Genomic DNA, 27594 nt, shown 5'->3' with positions numbered 1-27594 from the left:
ATAAATTCCAATTTCATTTTTAACATTTTGGTAGAGAATCAATTGGAATTTTTCAATTTAGTTGCGGTTGTAATCTTAAAGTGAACGGTTTAAACGGTGAGCAGAAGTAAAATCCGTAAAAAGGAAAGTAGTACACGGTTTGGGAAATGTTACGGCGACATTACCAAAAGATGAGTAGAATGTACACTTTGTTGATATCGTTGCTATTAAGCGTGGTGCTATTTATAAATCTAGCCACATGTCTGGAAAATACCACAGACTCACAAGCACCCTTAACTACAACTGCCCCTAGTGCCCTAACTAAACCCCGATCTCTGCGTCTGCCCAATTCCACATATCCTTTGCATTATCACTGGCATGTTACGACCAATGTGCACAAGGGCGATTTGGATTTTAAGGCGAATGTAACAATTGATATAGAAATCAAAGAGTCTACCGATGAAATTGTTTTGCATGCCAAGAAATTAAGAAATTTCAGCATTATTTGCTTTGACTTGGAGACGGGGATTCAGCTGCAGGATTTGTCCTACACCCATGACAATCGCACAAATTTTCTTATCATTCATGCTGTGGAATACTATCAAGTATTTGAGGTAACCAAGAAATATCGCCTGGAAATTCTGTACGAGGGAACCATGAATGAAAAGCATGCTGGTCTCTATTGGCTGGCCTATGAGGATGAAAACAATCACACCATGTAAGTAATAAAAGGACTGTTACTAAGGCTTATTATGTATGACATTTCCGGAACAATTTAATTAATTAGGGGAGTACATAAATGTTAATAATCTAGAGACGTAATTTGTAAAGCAATTTGACTCAAGGGAAAACATACATATGTATTATGATTTCAGTAATTTAAAATATAAAAATTTAATTTAATAATAAATAAAAAAACACACTCTTGAAGCCAACAATAAATATATAAAAATAATTAGAACTGATAAGAAACCGAAACTTAAAAATAAGTCAAAAAAAGTTTCCCTGGCCGTGTCGTCATTAATAGATCCACACACACTTTGTCAAACACACACATAGATTCTACCATAGATTTTAAAACAGTTGGTGATTGTCTAGTCATATTATTTTTATGAAATTGCATTTAATTTACCTCAAAAAAAACTAATTACACACTCTCACCCGTTCGCTGTATTGACGTGTTAATGATTTTTACTGTCATCATTTGCACACAACAAATAAATCAAAACAGATATAAACCCTGTGCGCTATCTAGCCCATGATACCGGTGATTCTAACTATCTGGTCTGATAACAAACAAACACACTCACTCACACTCACCCATTGTCACTAGCTTTGAATCAATGAATTGAAGGTAAACAAAAATTGATAAATAAATAAAGTAAAAAATACGCGCCTTTTATTATTGTTTGTGAAACAGTTTTTAACCCTTGAATAGTATATTTAGAGTAAAAAAAAATATTCTTAATTTCACTTCCCTCTTCAGTTTGTTTGCAAATGCAGCGGCAATTCTGCTTAACGTCTTATCAATACGATTGTGAGAATTTTCTTGTTTACAAATAGTATTTTATAGACGCACATAAATAAATAATTTAAAAAAAAAATAACATTTATTTATTGCACGAGTCAAAATTTAAAGTTCAATATTGTTGAAGCAATTGACGATAGTTGTGCGAAAATAAAATTAATAAAATTTTGAAATGATACAACATCCTTAAATTTCTTGGAAAATATACAAAATAAAAATTACAATTTGTTATAAATTTCAAAAAAAAAACAATATCATTATATACAGACATACATTTGATTATATTTGGAAAATTCCCTTCTTATGAAATACTTGAAAGCACACCCTGACTTTCTACTTAATTTGGTAATTTGTCAGCAGACTGTCATTAGTTTTTTTCGGTATTTACCGATTTTTGATAGCAACGGAACATTAAAATTCTCGGAATTAGTGTACTAAAGCACTATGTATTTGATAAATGCAACAATTTGTGAACCAGTGCAAATTAAAATTGATTTTTTTTGTAAATATGTATGTTGCAGAAATTCCTCGCTGAATGCAATTGAAATGAAAAATTAGAAAACTTTTCTAAATAATTGAAAAACAAGTAAGAAAGCTATATTTGGCTGTGCCGAATCTTATTTTAATTTAAATATTTTAAAGTAAACAAAATTTAAATTTTTTTTTTGCAAATTGAAAAAAATTCGGGTTACAAAATATTTTTCTCGATTTTGACCCATTTTAGGTCCAACTTACTCCATATTGTCTATATTTGGCCATTTGTGGGCCGATTTTGTCGATTTTAAATAGCAACCGAGCCGGAAGAATTCCCGATATATTGATGTATGAATCATGTATGTTAGTTATTTGAGGGCTACGGAAAGTTGATTTCAACATACAGACGGACAGAAGGCTATATTGACTTCGCTATCTATAACGATCCAGAATATATTTTTTTGTGTCAACATTTTTGTGATGAACATTTTCTAAGTTCTGATTTCATTTGATATGTATATTGACTTAAAAATGCGGAAAATTTTGGCCATTGTTAGCTGGTTAGCCTGGCCTCACATACGATTTCTTACCATTTCTTCTTACCTCAAAACCATCTTTTAGGGTCTCTCGGCTTCATTGCTGCGTTAGTAACTCCCATTAATATTGCAAGCTCTTGTTGACTTTGACCAATTCTTGGTCTTCAAACTTTTTTGTCTCACGTGTAGATAGATTTTGCAAAAGTAAGAGTTTTTATGTTCCATTTAGAGGGTACTATATTTTAAAAAAAGTAAAAAGTTCTTTCGAAATATTGTTGTCCAAAATATTGAGCGACATAAAACGGAACTCATTTTGAGGTACATGTAGAAATATGCGAACATTTGCGAATCGTGGGAGGCGTTATGTTTTCTTTTAATTTCTTACAGTACCAAATATTTTTCCTTTACAATCCATCATATTTAAATAAAAACAATCTTATATGATTTTATAATAAATAAAATTTAATATCGTACGTGACATACCATACGTGACAGATTTTTCTCTTATAGTAAAACAATATATATTCTGTAAATTACTATGTATACAAAAACTAAAAAATAAATAATAAATATAAATTCCTCATACCAATTAAATTAAATAATTAAATATAGTCAGTTTAAACTATTATTTTTGCCCTTAAAATATTGTAATAAGCTCTAAATACTTTCACATAGTTACATTTTAGTGTTTTCTCCTATTCAAATCATCTTGAAAAAATGTTTCAAGGGTTTATGTTTTATCAGTCGTGGTTGTCATTCTCGTGGAATTGCCCATATGACGCTTTTTTGGCACAAAATTCGACATATTCGATGCACAAAAAAAGCGTTGTTGTTTACGCTATAATTTTCAATAAGTAAGTCAGTATGAATGACAGATATGTACCCTTCAAACGCTTTCAAAAGACACTCCATCTATTGTAAATCCCGCAATTTTATCCGATAAATCGTCTGAACGAGAATATGTATATTGATCCATCCATTCCAATGATCCAAAATATATCTTATGGAGTGGCAAACGAAAAATGTGGAAATTACAAACGGAAACCATTATCAGTCATATTGAAGGGTATACAAATATTACTCTTTGCAATCATTTATTATTTTTTAGTACAGAGGTCTAATTTTAATGTGTTAGACAAATTCGACCCCAGATATTACAGAGTTAACAATGTCCTAGATATTTAAAATTACAAAATCGTTAATTAGCAGTCCAAATAAGCAATCGGAAATTAAATATTAGAAAATTTGTTTAAGAAATATTTTTAACAAATTTGAGACCAAAAACTAAATTTTGTCGAAATCCAAAATCCCATGCTAGCCCATAATAGGTACAACAGTTAAAATTTATCTCAAACTTAGTCTTCATTTAGTGAAATTTCGTTTAAAAAAAATCGAAAATGTATAATTTTGGATTTGAGATCTGCATGAAATTTTATGATCTAGTTTGGTATCAAGTAGCAATGATTTATCGATGTTATATTTTGAAATGCTATGGATAAATGAAATACCAAAACTTTTTTTAATTAAATTATTTTTTAACATTTAATTTTGTATTTTTTTTTTGGAAAATATTGCTATATTTATTGACCGAAAAGACGAAACTTCAAATAAAATGTCTAAACGTTTTTCGATTTTGCTAAAATTTTAAGCATTTGGTTTTTAGATGACGGTGAACAATTTAAGACCTAAATAAGGGCCACCCTATTGGGCTTGAAATAATATAAAGCTTTCGATTCAACCACAATGTTATTATTAAATTTTCGGGAATCCCTTTTGCATTATTTACGCAAACGAATTTTAAAATTAAGTATAAAAATAAATAAAAAACCCCACACAAAAATAAATTAAATTTCTTAACAAAACAACAACAAGTTCATACGAAATTTAGTATGTTTTGTAATCAAGTTAGGCTTGATATATACTTATCTATAGTAAAACGAAAGTTAATAATTTTTTACAGCATACTTTTAGGCTTAGAATAAATATGAAACTTATCTCGGAAAGCAGAAAAATATTGGACATAAAACGTTCGTTTGTACTTCTGATAGTAAATTATCATCGGAATAGAATCAAAAAATTTTTACGACAGCCAAATTAAAAATTGGGGTCAGTTAGTAATTTAATAAATCTATGGGCTTTTTCAAAATACATATATTGATATAATACTTAATTAAAATTTTATTTTCTTAACAACAATTATTAAAACTTTTTACACTTTTTATTAGACTTTGATCCTTTAAAAATATTTTTACTCAGTGCTTTTTAAAACATATTTGACTTATTGTGACGTACATAGAATTTGGCATACACATTTTTTAATTATTTTTTTATCAGTAGCTGGTGCGAGTACCAAGTATGTTAATTAATGTTAATCATTCATTAAAACACTGATCAAATTGTTGTTATTAAATTCGAGTTGCAAGTAAGGAAACTAAAAAAAAACTATTGTGTTTTTATAAAATTTTCCTAAGATGTAGTTTATCCAGCTGTATATAGCTGTAGATATATTTAATAATTTTATGAAATATCGTAAAACCAGCAATTTCACATTTTAATAGATAAAATTATGACTTCCAACACCTGTAGGCAGTTACAAACTGATAAGGTTTGGTAATAAAACTTTGAATGATTTAATAATAAAATATTGACTATAAATTCTAAGCCTGAAAATATTTGTTATATTGTAGTTTTTTAATGAGTACTTTACTGTGGAATATTTAATGAATTTAACAAATACAGTTTTTCTTTTGAAGTGATGATATAAAGACTATAAGGAGGAAACAAAAAGTTTTCAACAAGTCATCGGACCTTATCCATTCCAAATTTGTTAAAACTTGATACATAGGTTCTTTATGTACCAATTTTCAGTAGATGGAAATTTTTTTTTTTGATACATTACAATGAAAGTTTTCATCTTTTGACGAAAGAGTAGAGAAAATTATTTTTACAATGGGTAAAAATTGTGAAAAGTGAAAATTGAAAAATTTTTAATTGACTCTCTTTAGAGGAACAAGTGCGATTTATGTATTTTTACAGTTATTATTACAAACAAAATGTGTCTCTCTTTATTAAACTTTTTCAATCTTAAATTCCTTTGTTGTGTGATTTTAATTTGTGTCTCTTCTTTCCAAAATCAACCAGTTACCATGCAGCCACTCAATTTGAGCCAACTAGTGCCCGTTTAGCGTTGCCTTGTTATGATGAGCCAGCTTTTAAGGCCAATTTCACAATACGCGTAACTCATGGCAAAATATACAATGTCATCTCCAATATGAATGTACACAATGTCATCGAACACAGGTAAATACATACATGTCACAATAACTATAGCAAAAAAAAATATATACAAAAAAAAGACACTTTAAACATTGTTAACGTATGTCTATATTCTGCTTTCCAACCACTCTCTGCAGCGACAGTGATTTATCCACAACTACATTCTATACAACACCGCTTATATCCACATACCTGGTGGCATTCGTTGTCTCTAATTTCGGTTTTATCTCTGAAGAATATCGCAATATTACCCAGCGATTGTATACGCCACCCACCAGCAAAAATAAAGGCTTGAAACAACTTAAATTTGCCATACGCACTTTGGCGGTCATAGAGGATTATTTGGGCATTCCCTATCCATTGAATAAACTCGATCATATTGCTTTGAATAAAAACTATGGTGCGGCCATGGAGAATTGGGGTCTCATCACCTACAAGGAAGACTATTTACTTTTCAAAGACAGCGATAAGCATCAGATGGTCAAGGACACCATGACAATTGTCCATGAGGTATCACATCAATGGTTTGGTGATTTAGTGTCGCCCGAATGGTGGTCATATGCCTGGTTAAATGAAGGTTTTGCTACATATTTTGCTCATATCTTTATAGATTTGGTGAGAGTTTTCTTTATTTTCATTGTTATATAAATTTATTTAAATTTTGTTAAAATAATTCCAGCTTCATCCCGAGTACAAGAGCATGGAATATTTTTTAATTGAAACTGCCGATAGAGCCTATAGTTATAATGAATTTAATATGAATCCTCATCCCATGACACATTATGTGGAGACTGAGCGTGATATAACAATGATATTTGATATTATATCTTATTCGAAAGGTAAGTGAATTGGCTAATTTAATTTAAAGATTTGTATTTTTTAATTATTTTTATACTACCCAGCATTAACAATAAAAATCTAAACTAAAGTTTGTACTAACTAAAGGTTTTCATGTAGCATGACGATTTCATGCTATGAAAAAGATATAAGGAAAGGAATTTAGTCCGTAAATATTATCGTTTATGATACGAGAATAATATAAAATACATATGTATAAATGATATGGGATATAATATCAACTATGAAAGTTTTTGACATTTAGGAAATCCTGCAGACATGATCAAATCATTATTTGTTAAACAAGAGATACATACTAGGACATTCAATTAATTGGGTTTCTGGTTTAATCGGTTAATCGAGCAAATAATTAATCGAGGTTAAGATTTATTCGGTTAACCGAATAATTTCTATTTTAATTTTAAATTGAAAATACAACAACAGCATATAGGGTATTTGAGATTATTTTTGTAAACAACAACGTCATAACTCAAAATCCGTGTTTTTTGAACTGAGTAATACAAAATATGCGCCATTCTATAATCTTTCATATAGTTTTATCAGTTTTCAAAAAAGTCTATTATTTTTTGTGTGACAGTGTTTTTTTGTTGTAAACATCAAAATTAAAATTCTGATAAGTAAAAACTTGGGTTAAATACAGATTAGAAAGATATTAACATCTACTATTTATATTTCTGAAATCGCATGATTTGTTGAAAATTTATTTATGAAATAGTAAAATGTCATGAAACATTCAAAGACGTTTTTCTCCAAACGACTTTTTTTGTTATTTGAAAATCGACAATTTTAAATTATTCGAACAGTTAACCGTCCAAAATTAACCTATTAATGGTTAATCGATTGAATACCCTAGTACATACTCTTTTATACTTAAGTGATAGTTTAAGTTACATTTAAATATTGTTACGTTTTTATCTTTTAAAAACGATGGTTTATTTCCTTTAAATAAACTGGGTTATTGTGTAAATAGTAGGGTATTCATTCGACTATTGATCGTTCGATTAATCGAATAATTTCTTACGAATAATTATTCGAACACTTTTAAAATGGCCATTTTCGAATAACGAATAATTCGAACAATTTTATGTAGAATAATCGAATAAAACGAATAAATGTTAATATATATTTAAATGTATTAAATTGCTTAAAATTTTACATAATTTCAAATTTAAATAAGTAATAATGACTCACAAAAATTGTATTGTTTCTGAAATTCGACAAATAACTAAAGACAAAGGGACTTTCGATCACTGTAGATGAGTGTTCCGATAGCTCCTTCTATAAATGTATAAATATTACTGCAAGAAGATACAATTCTAAAAACAAATCTTTCAAAATGTTTAACTTAGGACTTGAACCAATGTAAATAAAAGGTACGGATTAAAATATTTGTTATTTAAATGGAGAAATATTAGAAGAAACGCAATTAATAATCAAAATATTAACTTAGATTAAAGTGGAGTTGAATGTGATGGATAATGTGATTTTGAAACGGTAGTCGAAAGTGATATTGATGATGACATTTATAATGATTACATTGAAATAGACCAAGGCCATGATCTTAAAATATGTGTATATAAGTGATGTTATTAAGTGTTGCAAAATATTTAATAAATCGAATGATGCACAAAAATTGCAAACTAACGTTTTGTTGCAAGAAAAGCTTGGAGTTCGTCTATACATAATTTTGAACATCTTTGTCTAACATGGTAATAAACTTTCTGGGTATTTGTAAATGCTTCAATCATGCACTGCCTGACCTTAAATTAGCCACGTTCACTAACAATGATATCAAACTTTGGACAGATTCCCTTTATTATGTAATTCTCCAAGACCACTTTATTTAGCAAAGATTCGGCAACGTTGATAGAGCTTGATGTATAATACAATTTGTTATAAATAATTTAGAAATAGTGTATAATTAATTTACTGAAGAATTAGTTACTCAATTTAAAACGCGAATAAACGACATAACAAAGTTCTTAATACGTTTATATTGTAGTTCAATTCAGGATCATGCCCAACCAACTCAAATTTTTTAAAGCATAGCTCCAAAACGGAAAATATAGGATTTGCTAGTCAATTGTTTTGTAGATTGTTCGGGAGTTAATCTGATCAGAATATTTCTGATGAAAATTTAATGATGGACTTTGTTTTCGAATGTTTTTTAACATTATCAATACTTGAATTGTTAACTTTAACGTTATTTTTTGTTTTATTTAACTTAATTCTTTACTTTTTTAAAAAATTTAAATTATTCGAATAATTCGATTAATTTTAAACGTGTGATCGAATTATTCGAACAAGTTAAAATCTCTTATTCAAATTATTCGTTTTATTCGAACAAGAGAAAAATCGAATAATTCTAATACCCTAGTAAATAGAATTAGGAGTATAGAAGCAAAGTCTAAAAATTAAATTTTTGTTGGTGAATTTACCTAATAATGCCATCTAGTTACATTTGATGAGCGCTTGTGATTAGTCAATATACCAATGCCAAATACGCTTTAAAACAATATAAATTAATGGTCAAAAACTTTTGAAAAAAGTTTTGTTTTCAATTTCAAAAAGTCTGAATTTAGAAAAAGTGAAATAGTTTGAACTATATGCTTTAACGAGCGATATGTTGTCGGTCCATTCGTTAAATCGAAAAACTCGTTATATCGAGATTTATTATACCCTTCACCATGAGTGGCAAGTCATTCCATTACATTTTTCATTTGCGACCCCACAAAGTATATATATTCTGGATCGTTATAGATAGCGAAGTCGATATAGCCATGTCCGTCTGTTCATATGTCCGTCTGTATGTTGAAATCAACTTTCCGTAGCCCCTAAATAACTTAAATACATAATTCATATATCAATATATCGGGAATTCTCGGTTGCTAGTTAAAATCGACAAATGGCTGAGATATAAGGAAAAAACCTTATATGGATTACTAAGTCATTAATATAGACAATATGCATATCTAATGATAGATATTTCAAAGTCCATTGCAACTATGTATATAAGGCTACATAAGTTGGACCTACAATGGGTCAAAATCGGGAAAAATATTTTTTAACCCGATTTTTTTTTCATCAAAAAATTTTTTTCTCATAAAAAAATTTTTAAAAATTTAAAAAAAAATTAAACTTATACACAAAAAAGCGTGGCTGAATGAGTTAAAACACACAGGTAATATGGTTGATGTTAACTACAACAGCGCATCACATAAAGGTTTTAAAGCTGATTTACTGTTAATGTTGTAATACAACATAAATATAAGTTTCTACTGATGTAAATATTTATAAACACTAGGATCGCCTGGTGGTAAAAATTCGACCACTAATAACGAAAATATACAGTTACTTTTGAGTATACATAAACATTTTTTTCACGTTTGTGTACAAATACACGTGTATTTATATGTGTATAAACATGTTGTTGTTGTTTTTCATGCAAATTTAAAACGATTTTTACCACTTTTATGAAAAGATTAAAAAAAAAAATTATATTGTGCACAGCTAGAGAAAATAACCTTTTAAACCATATATGTTTCATCAATATCGGTCGACAATAACATACTTAAAAGTGTACCACAAAAAAGCGTGTGGCCTATTTATATATAAGATGATGATTGCAGAAACTAAAAGAAAGAGAGAGAGAAATAGTACCTGAAGGTGAAAAATCTTCTTAAAAACGTTTTCTTTAAAAGAATCGAAAAACATAAGATTCAATCAGAAAATAGTAATGTAAGGATAAAAATTCTTATAAATTTTAGACAATTTTCGATTTATTTAAAAATATATATACGTATGTAATTCTAAAAAACTAAAGTTTTTTTTTTAAAAAGGAGTTAGTACCGGAAGTACAGAAAACTGTTCCTGAAACAAATTTTATTAAAACAAAAAGTCTTTAATACAATTCCTTGATATACGCAACATCGAAATTTTAAATTAACGAATGTCAACTATAATATCTAAAATAAATAAACCTTAAATTGGACACAAAATATCTCTAAGAAAATTAAGAAACCAGCATAAAAATGGAACTTATGCCCGTAATTTCAACAACTATAATCTATCAGTTACCTATGGTATAAATAAATTTGGGAGTTTTAACTTAAATCTATTTCATTTATTTAATGTCTACAAAATTCACAACATATAATAATAATTATTTATTTTCTTTTTAGCCGCCTGTGTCATACGAATGTTCCATCATGCCTTCAACCAGAAAACATTTGTGCGTGGCATTCATTCGTTTTTGAAGAAATAGTAAGTTCGCTTTTAAAATAGAAATCTTTGAAAGAGTGGTGTATAACAATTAATTTAAAAAAGTTTTTACCTTGTCAAGTCAGTACTCGGTGGCCAATGAATTGCAATTGTTCGATTGCCTGCAAAAGGCTATCGAAGAAGATCCTACTCTACAAAATGCCGAATGGGTGTCGTCGGTGAGCAATATAATGGTGTCATGGACTCATAGCAAATGGATACCGATAGTAAATGTCATACGGAACTATGAAGATAATACCATAACAATAAAACAACGTTCGAAAAATCCCAACTATCAAGAGCACTGGTGGATACCCTTGAATTTTGCCACTGCATCCAGTCACAATTTCAATCGAACTACTGTGGATTATTTTATGCCACCCATTCAGGAAGTTACCTTAAATCTGTCAGACTTTGGCATAGAATTGAAAGCTGATGATTGGTTGGTGGTTAATAAACAGCAGACTGGTTTCTATCATGTTATGTACGATGATGAAAATCTACGCAAAATTGCTCATGCTTTGCAGCACGATCATTTGATCATACATGAGTTTAACAGAGCGGATTTATTTCAAAATCTTCATTCTCTTATAGAACACAATGAATTTTCTATAGATGTTATTTTTGAATTACTTAAGTATTTAATCAACGAAGACAATTTGTTGGTGTGGAATTTCGTATCACCCACCGTGGAGCTTTTGGAACGCAATTTATATGGCACTCCCTCTCATGAGCTGTTCAAGCAATTCCTTAAACAAATCATAGGACCCATTTATCACAAGTTAATCTCTCATGCTCACACATCGGGTAAAATGATCACTGACAAACTACACACACCGCTTTTGCGTATGGCCTGTATTGTGGACTTGCCCGAATGTTTGGAATACACCCGACAATTGGGTTTTGATTACATCTTTCAAAATATTGAATTTGAAACAGATAACAATGATTTCTTTGTGACCAAGGACACTGTTCTCTGTTCGGCCTGTAGATATTTATCAAACGAAGAATTCAATGCCATCATACGTGTAGTTTCGGCTACTGATCGTAATACGAAACAATATGAAGACATTTTGTATAATTTACGTTGCACCCAAAATTCTGAACAAATACGTTACTATTTGGATATTGTTTTTGGTGACAATTCTACACAATTCATACCAAATCAAAGCGAAAGTCTAATTTATGTCGTTTATCTGTTTCGTACGAATATGATGGCTCGTGGTGTCATTTGGCAGTATATATCGAAACATTATGAGAGTTTGGTGAGATCACCCTCGTTTGTGGATATATTTAATAGAATTGCAGAGTTCGTGCCAACACATCGACGTAGTCAGGTATATATTTGTTTTTAAATCTTTATTTTACATTACTAACAATATTTCACTCTTACTTTATTACAGTTTTACGATTTACATCATAAAATTATGCGCGAACTGAAATCCATTGGCGACGAATACAGCAGCAATCTAATAAAGATTGATTCGCCGAAAATTGGCAAAAAAGTGAAAATGAGTGAATCATTTCTGGAGAAATTTGGCAACGATATACACAATTGGTTGCTGGAAAATCAAATGCCACCAACAACTTATGCCGCTTCCATGGTGGATGTGCAACAGCACAACGGTGGAGCACAACGTTTTGGGCAAATTTTTCGTTTAGCTGGAAATCTCTATAGACAATTGTATAGTCGTATATTTTAATTTAAATAGTTTAACAGTAATTAATAACAATTTAAAATTGTTTTTTTTTAATGACAAACATAGAACCTTTTTTAATTGTTGAACTCCTATGTAGGTCAATGATAAAGGAAAATATTTTATAAATAAAGATAAATTTAAAATAGTAATGCATATTTTATGATTTTTATAACAAAGGATAGATGGATTTTTTTTATACCAAAAATGATAATAAATCATAGTTTAATAATAATAATATATAGTAGGTGGAAGACATTTTCTAAATTCGACTCTTATTACTAAAATTATTGACGACTTCAGTTTTCATATAAAAAAGCTAGTTTTCTCGATTAAACGCTTTGACTTAATTGAAACTGAATTAAAAACTGAATTTTTAATTGTTCACACAAAATTTTATTTTTATTGAGAAATGTGTATGATCACAGTTTACTCTCAATTTAGAATATTTTTACCGTTTCTAATATAAAATCGATTGTTGCTAGTTGAGGATAGATGTATTTTTATATATCATTGTTTAAAAAATACTCTTAACGGGTTTCACTTAATTTTTATCAAAAAGTTAAGTACATTTTAAATTAGAAGTTATTTAAGAGTTTTATAGACTTTCAACGAGAGTCATTGAATAATTGCAAAATAAATTGTTTATATTATAATAATAAATACTTGAGTATTCCAGGAAATTTATTTTGTTCATGATTTGATATAAGGTTAAGTAACACTGTGTGTAATTTTTTGAGTCATTGAAATATACGGACCCCATTAGATGATAATAGACCTAAAAAAAATACCAGTGTCTCTCAGTTTTGCCCTTTTTTTATGGGCCCCCAAAGAATTGGGTCATCGGTGTCATTTTTGCAAAAAAGTGATAATTTTTTCAGGCTCATATCTTGCAAACAGTTCGGAATTTTGATTTACTCTCTGAGGGAAAGTTTTAGGCTTTGTTATAAAGAACATATAAAATGAAAAAAACTTCATCTTCAAGATCAAAATCGCAAAAAAACTTTAAAAAATTCGATTTTTTTTTTTAACTTTTTTCCCCTGTTCAGGTCTATAGGTAGCAAACCGTTCAAAATTCAAGGAAACAATCAACTACAGAAATGTACCTTAGCTCTCAATAAACAACTTTCTGGAACATATGAACTTAATAGGAATGATTCTTAACACCGTTTAGGTAGGTCAATATAAGTTAGTTAAAAAAACTAAAGGAATTAAGTGTTTTGGGCCATAAACTATTAAATTATTATAAACTAAAGCATACTTTTAGGCAGCTTTAATAAAATTTATTTCGAATTTTTTAAAGTTTTTTTTGCGATATTGATCTTTTGGCAAAACCGGGTCTTTTATCACGTAGTGGTGTCCGTATATGATTACTTTTATCGTGTTGCACTCTGCAATAAGACTGGTGATTTTATCAAAAAATACCGAATTTTATAACCGATTTATATGTTTATGGAAAAATAAAAATTGCAAATCTCTCTGCAGACGTTAACACTTTATTCCTTCTGATTTTTAAATATGAATGTGTATAAATACTTCCCCATAAAGTTTTAGCATGATCTTCCGATTAAAGCCCTTTAATGATATTTCTTTTTCTACCGCTGCAATTTGACAGCTCTGTATAGCAAACTTTTATAAATTTATTTATCAAAAATCAACAGCAATAATAAAATAGCACTCTGTCTACCCTCCACAATCCAGTAATAAGTAGATTTATTAAATATTGCTCCGATACAAAACAAATAAACAACATTTTAACGCACAAATACATGTTCATTCATAAGAAGTATCTCACGAGTACACTCAGGCATTCAATTGAAATGGTAACTAAATGTTGAAAAACAAATAATTAAGCGCGACAATATTTTATGATCATTTTATAATTTATAATAGCTATACAATTTAAAAAAAAAATCTGTTTAAAGATTTTGTTGTTGTTAAGATAAGATATCTTCTTTAGGAATTTTTTTCTCTTTGAAGTGATAATATTTGAGTTGAAAAGCTTAGACGTGAAATGAAATCATTTGAATTTTGCAAAAATTATAAGATCGGTTCCTCAAAATAGCAAATAGTTATACTAAGTAGGGATTTTAGAAAATTCGGATGTTAAGGTGGTAATCCAAAGAAACTGTCAATTATTCGAGTTTAATTTTGATTGAATTAAAGTTTACAATTTTTTTATTATTGGAGTGATCGATTATTTTTTTAAAAACTAATGTGCTGTTTTCTAAAGCGAAAGAGTACTTTGAGTGGAAATTTAACATGTGTTTTGTTATTGTAACAAAAACAAAATACACATAAAACGTCGACTCAAAGCACTCGTTCGTTATAGAAAAACAGCACATAAAACAATTATTGTTCTCTCAGTAAAGAATCATATTTGTCAAATTAATCTCAAATTATATGTTTTCAGTTACTGCAAGTAGCCTTGCGAGCGGGTAATTTTGACAAATTATTTTCACGAGTTTTTCTAAATTCATCTATGACCAAAGGCACATCTAAGTCTCTGTGGATGTTCTCATTTCTTATGTACCATGGAGCTTCCGTCATGGTTCTAAGAATTTTGGATTGTGCACTCTGTATGAGGTCTATACTAGTAGTGCTTCACATAATTGAAATTCGTATGTCCAAATTGGTTTAACTCTCCGTTAGTCGCAATCATTTTCAATCGAGACTAGTCGCAATGTATCAAATTGATATCAATAAAAGAAAGGCGCATTTGAAAATAATCTCTTCACTTTTTATTTCGAAAACATAAAAACAATATTAAATGCAATGTATTTAAAAGAGTAATACAAAAAAAAATTGCAGTAAAAATATTATTTTATCAAAAAATAACTTAAAACTTAGGGCGTATAAAAAAAAAAAAAAAATTGTTTGCCTATATCAACTAGATCAGTTGCGAGTAACGGAGGGTTAAAGACTGTCTTATACAGGATGACTTTGAAGTTAAGGCTTAGTTTCGATTGATGGTGGATTAGCCAATGTAAATTAGATACCTTTAGTTCCATGTGGAGCCGATTGGCTTCGATATGCCGATGCACAGTGGGGGAACTGAAAAAAAGTGGAAATAATTCTGTAACTTCTAAACTTCACTGTGTGACGCTAAGTAAGGCGTCTAGCTAAGTGAATATCATGGTGTGTAACGTGATCAGACTGTGGGATGTTCAAACTGTTTAGTGTGACCGGTGGAAAACTTCATCTTCTAAGTGAAAACGTTATGTGCTTACTTACTTACGTATCCAAGCGTCTGAGATAATTATCTAGGTTTCTAGATGCTACATTTGAGTCCACATGAGAACTAAGAATTGCAGTATCATCTGCAAATGTGGAAATGGTTAATTCGTCGGATACGGGCAAATCAGAGGTGTAACACTATCCTAAGGTACACCAATATTAATCGCTTGTCACATAATCGCCACAATTTGTCCTAAACAAGCGGTCCGATAGGTAAGACTCTAGTATTTTGTGTGTACTATAAGGTGGTAGGCATTTAATCATGTATAACTATTAGACCTTTATGCCAAACCTTGTCAAAAGCCTGGGCAACGTCTAGAAATATTGCCGAACAGTACATTTTTAGTTTGAATGATGTTCGTGCCTCTCCAGTTGGGTAGTTAACTTGCTTGATTGTTTCGCGATGCTCATGGAATCCGAATTGATGGTCTGATGATTTCTTTGGGTTATTTTCTCAAATAATTTAGGTCTGTAGAATGGTGCCAATGTCAAATCCTGTCCTGGCTTGAGTATCATTATAACTCGGGAGATTTTCCAATCATTCGGTAAAAATCCTAGATAAAATATCGCATTGAATAATACTGTGAGCACAACAATTACCACATCTGGTAGGTTTTAAATCATAACCTGTGGATTTTTTACTTTAAGATTGTCTCTTATGATTTGTTGTGGGATTTGGTTGGAACACATTACATAAAAGTTCAGCCAAAACTATGGCCATTGCACTACGTGGCAGTACAATAAGATTTTCTTATCGGACTTTGACCCTCTAACGGTGGCATAATGTTCTTAGCTACCTTCCAAAAGGAGAAGTTTGAGTGCTTGGTACTGGTTAACTTTCAATATAGTTTAAATTTCTGCGATCCTCTTACGAATGAAGAGTTTTTAGATGATGCTGAACTTGAACGCATCGATAATTGGAAAATTCCACTCTAATGAATAGCTAATGGAAAATCTTACAATTTGTCAATAACTGATAAACCACAAAATACCAGTTTTAGGAAAAATTCTATAAAATCGTTATCGGTTAAAAAAAAACGAAGCAAATTAGAACATATCTTAATTTTTCAAAAACTAGTAACCTATAAATAGATTGTTTACGAAGTTAGCATCGTATTGGTTTAAATATTTACTAACTTAAATAAAATAACATTGATATGTGCCAAATCTATATGGTTTTTATAGCACTATTATAAAGCACACTTCAAAAATTCTACTACACTAAAACAATTTATAACAATTTGCGCTATTAGCACAAATTTAGAACTGATTAACAAATGGATAACAATGTCCAATTGCCCCTAAATTATAGCCAAATTTATAAATTATGACTAGAACAAATCGAGCTGTTATACGCATGTTGTAGTTCGGACGATCAACAACATGCAAAGTTATTTTGTTTTACTTGTGGCTTTAGCCGCCATAATCTTGGCCGGGACTGCTGATTCCGCTTCACCATTTTCACCACCACTGACGAATGACGATAGCGCAGCACAGGAAAATCCGAATGCTCGTTTAGAGCATGCCAAAGAATATCTCAACTATCGTCTACCTAATCAAACCTATCCGGATCACTATGACATTGAACTCACCACCAATGTTCACACAGGCGATAAGGCCTTCAAGGGTAAAGTGACCATCGATGTTGTGGTGCTGGAAACTACAAACGAAATCGTTATTCATGCTCGCCAGCTTAAGGATTTCAAGACAACTCTTGTAAATCCAGTTAATGGTGCATCAGAAAACTTGAGTTATGATTACGAACAGCAACGTGAGTTTCTAACTTTGACTAGAATAAATGCAGCTAAATTTGAAGCTGGTTCCAAATGGAAAGTTACCATTGAATATACTGGTGAACTACGCACGGATAATGGTGGTTTCTATTTGTCCAGTTATACTAGTGAGGACGGTGAAAAGCGGTGAGTGAAAATAGTTACAAGAAAGTGATAAAAAAAATAAGATGAATTAGAAATCTTTAATTCTCTTCAGTGGAAATTTTTAAGTGATTTTAAAAATAAATATTGTTCGGACTTTTTGTGTTATAAAACCTTGAAAAATGTTAAATTGATTATGAATTATGGGGGAAAACATTTAGAAATGTGATTGAAAAGTATTAATCTAAAAATTATTAAATGACTTGTAATCTTATTGAAATCAATAGATTATTTGCTAAACAATTCCACACCATTTTTGATTGAAATTGAGAAATTTCCATGTGAAATTGTAAATTTGAAATTCAGAATATTCCAAATGAAAGTTTAAATTGAGAATATTCCAAATGAAATTGAGAATTTCAGTGTAAAATTCCAACCAAAACTGATAAATCCAATTTGAAATTAAGAAAATTTATAATTTCAAATAAAATTCAGAAAATTTCGATTGAAATTGAGAATTTTAAATTGAAATTGAGAATATTCCAACCAAAACTGATAAATCCAATTTGAAATTAAGAAAATTTATAATTTCAAAATAAAATTCAGAAAATTCCAATTGAAATTGAGAATTTTAAATTGAAATTGAGAATATTCCAAATGAAATTGAGAATTTCAGTGTAAAATTCTAAGCATTCCAACCAAAACTGATAAATCCAATTTGAAATTAAGAAAATTTATATATTTATATAAAATTCAGAAAATTTCAATTGAAATTCTGAAAATTTAAGAAAATTATTAATAAAATTGAGAAAAATTTTAATTTTTTCTAATATTTTTTTAAATTATTGAAAACTAAATACATACAAACCAATTTACCTGAAAATCTGTTTGAATCTTTACAGTTACTTGGCTACAACACAATTTGAAAGTACTGATTCCCGTCATGCCTTTCCCTGCTACGATGAACCAGCCAAACGTGCCAATTTCACAATTACTATGAATCACAGTCCCACCTACACAGCCATTTCGAATATGCCCGTCAATGAAGCACTTTCCAGGTTAATTTCAATATAACTATAATAAAATAAACTCAGCACAAGTAATCGAATAATTTTAATTTACAGTCCAGGAAGAACCGTGTTTCTGACATCCGATAAAATGCCCAGCTATATAGTGGCCTTTATTATATCAGATTTTGAACATTCCGATGGTGTTTTGAATGGCTTGCCTCAGCGTGTTTTCTCACATCCCGGTACTAAACACGAACAGGAGTGGGCTCTAGTTTCGGGTATGTTGATTACACAACGTTTGGCTGAATATTACGGCGTTGATTATATGTTGCCCAAAATGGATCAAGCTGCCATACCCGATTTTGCTGCTGGTGCCATGGAGAACTGGGGCTTGGCCACTTTCCGTGAGGAATACACATTGTACAACAAGGAAACCTCTACGGTTTATACTCAGACCAATATTGCTAGACTTATTGCTCATGAGTTTTGTCATTTGTGGTTTGGTGATTATGTTGCTATTCGTTGGTGGTCTTACTTGTGGCTGAAAGAAGGTTTCGCTAGTCTCTTTGCCTACAAAGGAATGGATGATGTAGGCTTTTCTAAGAAATTATAATTGCACACTTTTCATACATTTTCTTAATTTTAGGCTTATCCTGAATGGGGTGTTTGGCAAGATTTCCATGTTGGTGAGTTTCAATCAGCTTTGAGTAGAGATGCTGGCAATAACCCCAGAGCTATGACTACTTATGTGCAAACACCCAGAGAAATTGAACAGACATTTGATACAGTATCCTATGCCAAGGCTGGCGCTGTTTTACATATGTGGAATAACGCTTTAACCGAAAAGGTTTTCAAACAAGGTCTCCACAATTATTTGACGATGAAGTAGGTATTATATTGAAGTATTAAATTTATCCCAACTAATTGTATGAGTTTTCAGCAAATACGATTCTGCTGAAGAAGAGCAACTATTCACTGCTTTGCAAACTGCTGCCAAAGAAGAAAATTATAAAATACCCGCTTCTATTAGCGAAATGTTGAGCAGTTGGTCACGCCAGGGTGGTTATCCCCTATTGACTGTTACCCGTAATTATATCGATGGTACATTCAGTATTAAACAAGAAGCTTTTTACAATGATAACACTTTTAAGAAGCACAAATCCTGGTATGTTCCCATCAACTATGTTGCTGCTTCGGATCCAGATTTCCGCAATACTGAAGCCACACATTATTTGTTGAAGGTGCCCGAAATTAATGTAACAGATGATCAAATTGCCAATGATGATTGGTTAATACTCAATAAACAATCTACCGGTTATTATCGCATCAATTATGATGAACAAAATTGGCAACTTATCGCAAATGGTCTTATTAACAGACCCTTCAGAATACATCCTCGTAATCGTGCTCAACTGATGCATGATGCTTATCAGTTCAGTGCTACAAAACGTTTGCACCACAACATTACCTTAAACATGATGACCTATTTGAAACAAGAAGACCAATATGCTGCCTGGTCAACTGCCAGTAGCATAATCAATACATACAATCGCTATTTGAGTGGTGATGTTGAGTATGAACATTTCAAGTTCTTTGTATCCGAAGTGGTGGCACCCATTTATGAGAAGTTGGGTATTAACGATATTCCTGGAGACCAACATTATCAAAAATACACACGCAATCTGGTCATCAATTTGGCTTGTTTGGCTGGCATTAAAGATTGTTTGAAGGAAACCAACAATAAATTGAAGAACTTGGTCAAGCAAAATACACCCATTGAAGCCAATCTACAATCACCAATTTATTGCAATGGTCTCAAGCAAGCCGGCGATGAGGAATTTAACTTTGTCTTTAACAAACTTATGGATTCTACAGATCAAGCTTTCCGTCGCCTGCTTATATCGTCCTTGGGTTGTGCTCAAAATGAGAACCACATTAAGAAGTTCATCTACAGCTCAATTGATGAGACAAATAAATTGCGTTCTCAAGAACGTTACACTCTACTCAGTCCAGTCTATTCTCGTGGTGAGGTGGGTCTTTTGGCCTCTATTGAGTTCTTGAACGAAAACTTTAATGTTTATGGTAACTTGAAAAGTTCTATTGGTGGCAGCAATCCTTTGGATAATGATATTCGTGGCATGGCCTCATATGTGGTCAACAAGAAACAAGAGGAGGAGCTGTTGGCTTTGGTGGCTAAAGTAAAGAACAGTGAACATGTTACGACTAATTTGGAAACGAGTGTAAAGGCTACAATTAAAGCCAATTTCGATTGGTTGGAATATAATCGCAATCCTCTTATGTCATGGTTCGCTCAATATCATGCCGGTGATGGTGAGGGTGAAGGTGAGGGTGAAGGTGAGGGTGAAGGTGAGGGTGAAGGTGAGGGTGAAGGTGAGGGTGGAAATGATGATGATGGTAGTGCTAGTCTTACGGTCTCAACTGTTATGATGGTTTCGGTTTTCATCGCGGCTGTATCCCGTTTGTTTTAAGGAATTTAGATAAATTATATGTCTTTTGTTTTTTTTAATTAAGCTCAAAATAACTCTTAAATAAAACAAAAATATTAAAATAAATGAAATAAAATAATCGAAAGATTCGTAAATGAATTACAAATAGAATTACAAACTTATAATAACCCTTCAGTCTAATGGTGATGAATATAATAACTGTAATAATTTGATTTGATGTGACGAATCAATCTCCTGAAAGAAAACATTAAATTTTACTATGAACTTTAAACAATGTTTATTAGAAAAAAATCAAATAGTTGTCATTAACTTCTGCGACAAGCTAAAACAAATAAAAGTTAAATGGCAAATTCTTTATAGTTTATACCATTTTATAATACCAAAAACAAAGAATTATAAGTACTTGCAGCACAAACAAATTATATTTTTTTTAATTAAACTGTTTATGATCGAACGCACGATCACCAGTATGAAAATATTTACCATTTGGTTTCTGGCTTTAGGCGCATTTGCCTTTAGATGGCCTGCCTTAGTTAAAAGTAACACTACCGATCTTGAAACTCCTAAAGATTCTGAAGGAAATACGGAAATTTCGTTAAACTATCGTCTGCCTAATGAAACTTATCCGGAACACTATGACATCACACTCACCACAAATGTTCATACAGGCGAAAAATCCTATAAAGGTGAAGTTACAATATATTTGGTGGTTGTTAAACCCACCGCTAAGATCGTTGTACATGCTCGTCAACTCAAGGAATTTAATGTGAATATTGCGAGTTTATCTGCGGAGGAATGGGAAGAGCTGGAGCCTGAGTATGATGAAGAACGTGACTTTTTGATATTAAATCGTAAACGTGATATACCATTTGCTGCTGATACTAAATGGAAATTGAGTTTAACTTACAGTAGTGAATTGCGTGAGGATAAAGTTGGTTTCTATATGTCTACTTACAAAGATGCCAAAGGCAATGATCAGTAAGTAGAATGTCGTATTTTAAAGTATAAAATATATTAAGAGTAACTGCTAGACGATCATGAATAATATTGGATTTACTTTCAAAATCCATTACAACCAATTTTAAAAATGTAAGTTGTTTTTAAATTATTTCAGTTACCTTGCCACTACACAATTCGAAAGTATTAATGCCCGTTATGCCTTCCCCTGTTACGATGAACCAGCTAAACGTGCCAATTTTACCATTACCATAAATCACAGTCCCGCCTATTCAGCCATTTCAAATATGCCAGTCAACAAAGAACTGTCCAGGTATGTTTTATTATTTTCGGTGTATCTGAATCTTCAAATTTTGAGGAGTTTAGATTGGTAGAAAACCTAATTTTTCTGAAATTTCGTCTCAATTCACCAATAAATATATAACACTTCGCTGTATTTTAATGAAAAATTCAAAATTAAATCATTTAACTGGGGCAGAATCGAAACTTTTTGGAAATAAATCTGGCATTTTTAAACAGCTGGTTCTATCCAAATAAAATTTGACGTGGGCGTAGACAAGGAGTATTCGAGTTCAAGTTATTAAAATGGGCTCTACAAATCCTTCAGGGGCGGCGCTATGTGACCTCAAACCAGGACACCTTCAACATGTAAAATTTTTTAATATCTGCAATTTTTTCTTTCCCATTCCATTTTCAAAGACTTTTATATTTTTGGAAAGCTCTCGGCTAGATCTTGAAAAAAAACATATGGGGTGTGCTATTAATTTCTTATAATTTCCGAGTTATAGGCATTTCAAAATTAAAATTTAAAAATTTTGCCATACCTTGGTCCGCTTTTTAAAAAATATGGGGCGTCCTTTTTTTGTTAGTTGGACAATTAAATTACCTATGATATAAAAAAGACTTCAGAGCAATATCAATTATGAATCCAAAAATAAACGATTTTCAATTTAAAAATGAAAAAAATAGTAGATTTTTGCTGTTTTTTGGGCAAAACGGTGACTTATGTGCTGTTTTTCTATAGCGAATGAGCGTTTTGAGTGGACGTTTTATATGTATTTTGTTTTTGTTACAATAACAAAACACATGTTAAATTTCCACTCAAAGTACTCGTTCGCTATAGAAAAACAGCACATTAACTTTTAATAACTTAAACTCGAATACTCCTAGGTCCCTACTACTCTACTTGATTGTTCGCACGTAGTGAACTACCAGGTAAACCAACCAGCCAACTCCTTGGATACGTCCACGACTAATTTTATTCCGACCGGACCACCCGTTTAGAAATGCCAGATTTATTTCAAAAAAAATTTCGATTCTGCCCCACTGTTCAGTGGTGAAAGGGTTAATCATAGAGAATAGACATAGAGCGGAAACTCTCCTGTCAAAGACCTAACTCAGTTGTCAAAAATCTAAGTTGTGAGAATGTATTAGTAGAAAAAACTATGTGAAAACAAAAACAACACTCGTATGTATGATTATTTTGAGTAATTTCTTTGTTTGAGTTTTTTTCTTGTTTCTCTATGTTTCTCTATGGGGTTAACATTTTCTGATTTAATATACCCTTCATCATTAGTGGGCATATACCCTCCACCTTACTGGGAATCGTTATAGACAGTGGATTCGATATTGCCCTGTTCGTCTGTATGTTGAAATCAACTTTCCGTAAAAAAATCGAGAAAATCGGCCCACAAATGGCACGACTACCTCGAGTTTCACCTAATTTTGTTTTATATCTGGATTACTTATGTGCCGCTTTTCAATTGCGAACGAGTGCTTTGAGTGGAAATTTAACGTGCGTTTTGTTATTGTAACAACAACAAAATACATGTCAAATATCCACTCAAAGCGCTCGTTCGCTATTGAAAAACAGCACATAAGTCATTAATATAAAAAATCTTGTAAAACTTCAGATTATCCGATTTCACTCAGATTTTTTAGAATTATCAAGTGTCATAATAATCCATCCGGCACTCCTCCCAAAAGAAAAACCCTACTGTATATGTTTTTGTTCTAATTGACTTGTTCTAATAGAATTGTTCATTTAAAGTTCCGGTAAAACGGTGTTTCTAACTACTGCTCGTATACCCACTTATATAGTGAGCTTTATTGTCTCGGACTTTCAATACAGCGAAGTTATTGTAAATGGCCTACCTCAACGTTTATATTCTCGTCCTGGTAGACAGCAGGAGCACGAATGGGCATTAGTGTCTGGCATGTTGGTGCTGAAACGTCTATCGGAATATTTAAATCTTCCATTTATGTTGCCTAAAATGGACCATGTTGCTGTACCAGACTTCACCCAAGGTGGCATGGAAAACTGGGGTTTGGCCACATATCGTGAGGAGTATTTATTGTACAATACAAATACTTCCACTGTCTTTGCCCAAACCGAAATTGCTAGTCTATCAGCACATGAGATTTCACATCAATGGCTGGGTGATTATGTCACAGTTAAATGGTGGTCATACTTGTGGATAAAAGAGGGATTTGCCACATTATTATCATACAAAGCTTTAGATGATGTAAGTATTCTTTGAATGTTACTAAAAGATATTTTTTCAAATATTTATACAAATAAATAGATCTATCCTGAATGGTATATTTGGCAACAATTTCATGTTAGTATTTATCAATTAGCTTTGAGCAAAGACGCTAGCAATTCGTCTAAAGCCATGACTGCTTATGTCCAAAAACCTGAAGAAATTGCTGCTATTTACGATTCAATTTCCTATAACAAGGCTGCTAGTGTTTTGCATATGTGGAACAATGCTTTGACAGAAGAAGTTTTCAAACAAGGTCTACACAACTTTTTGACGCTGAAGTAAGTACTGCAGATTTAATGAAAATTATTGACTCAAATGATTACGAAAATGGTATTTCTGTTCTAATTTAAAAAGCAAGTACAGTGCAGTCGAAGAAAAAGAACTTTTCACAGCCATTGAAACATCTATGAAAGAGAAAAACTACAACATTTCAGCCAATTTCAGCTTGATGATGGCCAGCTGGACTCAACAGGCTAATTATCCCTTGTTAACGGTAATACGTAACTATAAGGAGGGTAGCTTTAACATTATACAAGAAGCCTTCTACGATGACAAAAACTTTAAGAACAATAAAACCTGGTATATACCCCTCAACTATGCTGTTGCTTCAAACCCCGACTTTCGAAATACTGAGGCTACACACTATTTGTTGAATGTAACCGGCATTGAGATCAATGATACTAAAATCGATAATAATGATTGGCTGATACTCAACAAACGGTCCACTGGTTATTATCGCATCAATTATGATAATGAAAATTGGAATCTCATCATAGCGGCTTTGTGCCAAAATTACTACAAGATTCATCCTTTCAATCGTGCTCAATTGATGCATGATGCCTACTATTTAAGTGTTTCAAATCGTTTGAATCATGACATATTATTGAAAATGTTGACTTATTTGAAGAAGGAATATCATTATGCTCCCTGGTACACAGCCAATGATATTATTAACAATTTCAATATATATTTGAGTAGCGATGCCAACTATAATGACCTCAAGTTCTTTTTAGCTGAAATGGTTGGTCCCATCTATGATAAACTAGGTATTAACGATGTGCCCGGTGACCCTCATTATCAAAAATACACCCGCAATGTGATCATTGATATTGCTTGTTTGGCGGGCATTGAAGATTGTTTAGAGGGTACCAAAAATAAATTGAAAGCTTTAGTCAAGTATAATATGACTATTGAACCCAATGTACAAGTACCAATCTATTGCAATGCTCTAAAACAGTCCAACGATGAGGAGTTCAATTTTGTTTACAACAAACTTATGGATTCTAGCGATTTGGTATTGCGAGCTCTTTTCATTTCCTCGTTGGGCTGTTCTCAAAACAAGAATCATATTAAGAAACTCATTGAGAGCTCCATTGATGAGACAAATAAATTGAGCCAAGAAGAACGTTATACTCTACTCAATGCAGTCTATTCTCGCGGCGAAATAGGACTTTTGGCCTGCATTGAATTCTTAAATGAAAACTGGCAGGTTTATAGTAATTTAAAGAGTAGTGGTGGCTCTAATCCCTTGGTGGATGACATACGTGACATGTCTGCTTATGTGATCAATAAGGAACAAGAAGAACAACTTTTAGCTCTGGTGGCTACAGTAAAGATCAATATAAATATTACCGCTACTCTGGAAAAGGATGTAAATACCATAATTAAAGCCAATTATGATTGGCTTGAAAATAATCGTAAACCTCTGATGTCATGGTTTGCTGAATATCGTAGTATAAATAGTGCTGGCAGTGCAGGACATGCGGTCTCTGGTGTGATGATGATTTCTATAGTGATGATGTTTGTTTTAAATAATTGAGTTAAATCATAATTTTAAGTTTATAAAGGATGCTTTTTATAGAAGCGGAGAACTTCAAATTGAAATAAAATAGAGAACAAGTTTTTAATACCCATCAAATTGGGTTTATTAATTAGATAATTTTATAGCATTAAGGTTTAAATATGATTTCTGGAATGTGGAACTTGTGTAACCTGTCGAAACATCATTTCATCCAGAAAAACTGACTGTTTGGTTCGCTATATGGGTCATTGGTCCATATGTCTTCAGAAATAACGGTGAGCGGTATGGAGACATGCTTACTAACATTTTCGTGCCTCAATTGGAAGGCTTTATTATGACAGATATGTGGTTTCAGTCAATCAATTTACTGAGAGAAACATTTGCAAATGAATAATTTCGTGACATGGACCTGTTAACTGGCCACTGCGTTCATGTGATTTGACGTCATTTGATTTCTTCTCTGCGGGTATATAAAGTTCCAGGTCTAAGCATATAAACTAGAAACTTGGAAGCAAACATCCTACGCGTTATTGCCGAAATACAACCTGATTTACTGCGAAGAGTGCGTGAAAATTCGATCTTCAGGTTACGCCATGTACGCGCTACATTATTGCCATAAAATTATCTAATTAATAAAGACAATTCGATGGATATTAGAAACATTTTTCTCTGTTTAATTAAAATTTTAGAACCAAAACATATTTTCGCCAATTTTAATACCAATATAATTTTTTTTATGAAAAAATCCGTAATAAAATGTTCTAAAGTTAATTTTTTAAACTTTTAATCAAACATTGTTATTAACCCCCAGTAACACGAAGTCTGGTTATGTGTTAACTAATAGTTATACTGACAGTTTTCATACAAAAGTAGTATTAAACGACAGTATAACTATTAGTTAGCACCTAACCAGACATCGTGTTAATGGGGGTAAGCTTTTTAAAATATTAGGCATTTTTTGACCCAAAGTATGAATTTTAACTAAAATTTAATCTTCAGATATTTTTAAATTTCATGTGGGCGTGGCACTTCCCATGAAAAGTAAATAGTTATTTTGGAATATTTGGCGAATCTGGTGAACTATAACTGTGAA

At 31.5% G+C, this 27594-nt stretch overlaps 2 protein-coding genes across 2 annotated transcripts; both read left to right on the top strand.

Annotated features, from left to right (window-relative positions):
* The first annotated feature begins 72 nt into the window (after window positions 1–72).
* Window positions 73–21255, top strand: LOC135953868 (uncharacterized). Its single transcript, XM_065503894.1, has 12 exons — window positions 73–697; window positions 5659–5817; window positions 5931–6408; window positions 6473–6632; window positions 10833–10914; window positions 10994–12248; window positions 12315–12608; window positions 17181–17764; window positions 18622–18777; window positions 18844–19318; window positions 19376–19614; window positions 19670–21255. Exons 1-12 carry the CDS (start codon window positions 147–149, stop codon window positions 21216–21218), a joined length of 5982 nt encoding a protein of 1993 aa, XP_065359966.1. The 5' UTR covers window positions 73–146; the 3' UTR covers window positions 21219–21255.
* Window positions 21256–21524: 269 nt separating this feature from the next.
* Window positions 21525–27183, top strand: LOC135964260 (aminopeptidase N-like). Its single transcript, XM_065516445.1, has 5 exons — window positions 21525–22175; window positions 22312–22467; window positions 24205–24679; window positions 24740–24978; window positions 25055–27183. The coding sequence occupies exons 1-5, from the start codon at window positions 21643–21645 to the stop codon at window positions 26517–26519; spliced, it is 2868 nt and encodes a 955-aa protein (XP_065372517.1). The 5' UTR covers window positions 21525–21642; the 3' UTR covers window positions 26520–27183.
* Window positions 27184–27594: the final 411 nt, after the last annotated feature.

The sequence above is a fragment of the Calliphora vicina genome, chromosome 1 (assembly GCF_958450345.1).
Source record: "Calliphora vicina chromosome 1, idCalVici1.1, whole genome shotgun sequence".
Lineage (NCBI taxonomy): Eukaryota > Metazoa > Arthropoda > Insecta > Diptera > Calliphoridae > Calliphora > Calliphora vicina.
Note: the sequence above shows the minus strand (reverse complement) of the source record. Positions and strands in the feature narration are given on the sequence as shown.

Bases quoted from the DNA above. Each gene is read 5' to 3' on its own strand.
- LOC135953868 (XM_065503894.1), top strand. From the start codon at position 147: ATGTTACGGCGACATTACCAAAAGATGAGTAGAATGTACACTTTGTTG. The intron at 6,409-6,472 runs GTGAGAGTTTTC...AAATAATTCCAG, and splicing joins CTCATATCTTTATAGATTTG to CTTCATCCCGAGTACAAGAG. The intron at 19,319-19,375 runs GTAGGCTTTTCT...TCTTAATTTTAG, and splicing joins CCTACAAAGGAATGGATGAT to GCTTATCCTGAATGGGGTGT.
- LOC135964260 (XM_065516445.1), top strand. From the start codon at position 21,643: ATGATCGAACGCACGATCACCAGTATGAAAATATTTACCATTTGGTTT. The intron at 22,176-22,311 runs GTAAGTAGAATG...AAATTATTTCAG, and splicing joins GATGCCAAAGGCAATGATCA to TTACCTTGCCACTACACAAT. The intron at 24,680-24,739 runs GTAAGTATTCTT...ACAAATAAATAG, and splicing joins CATACAAAGCTTTAGATGAT to ATCTATCCTGAATGGTATAT.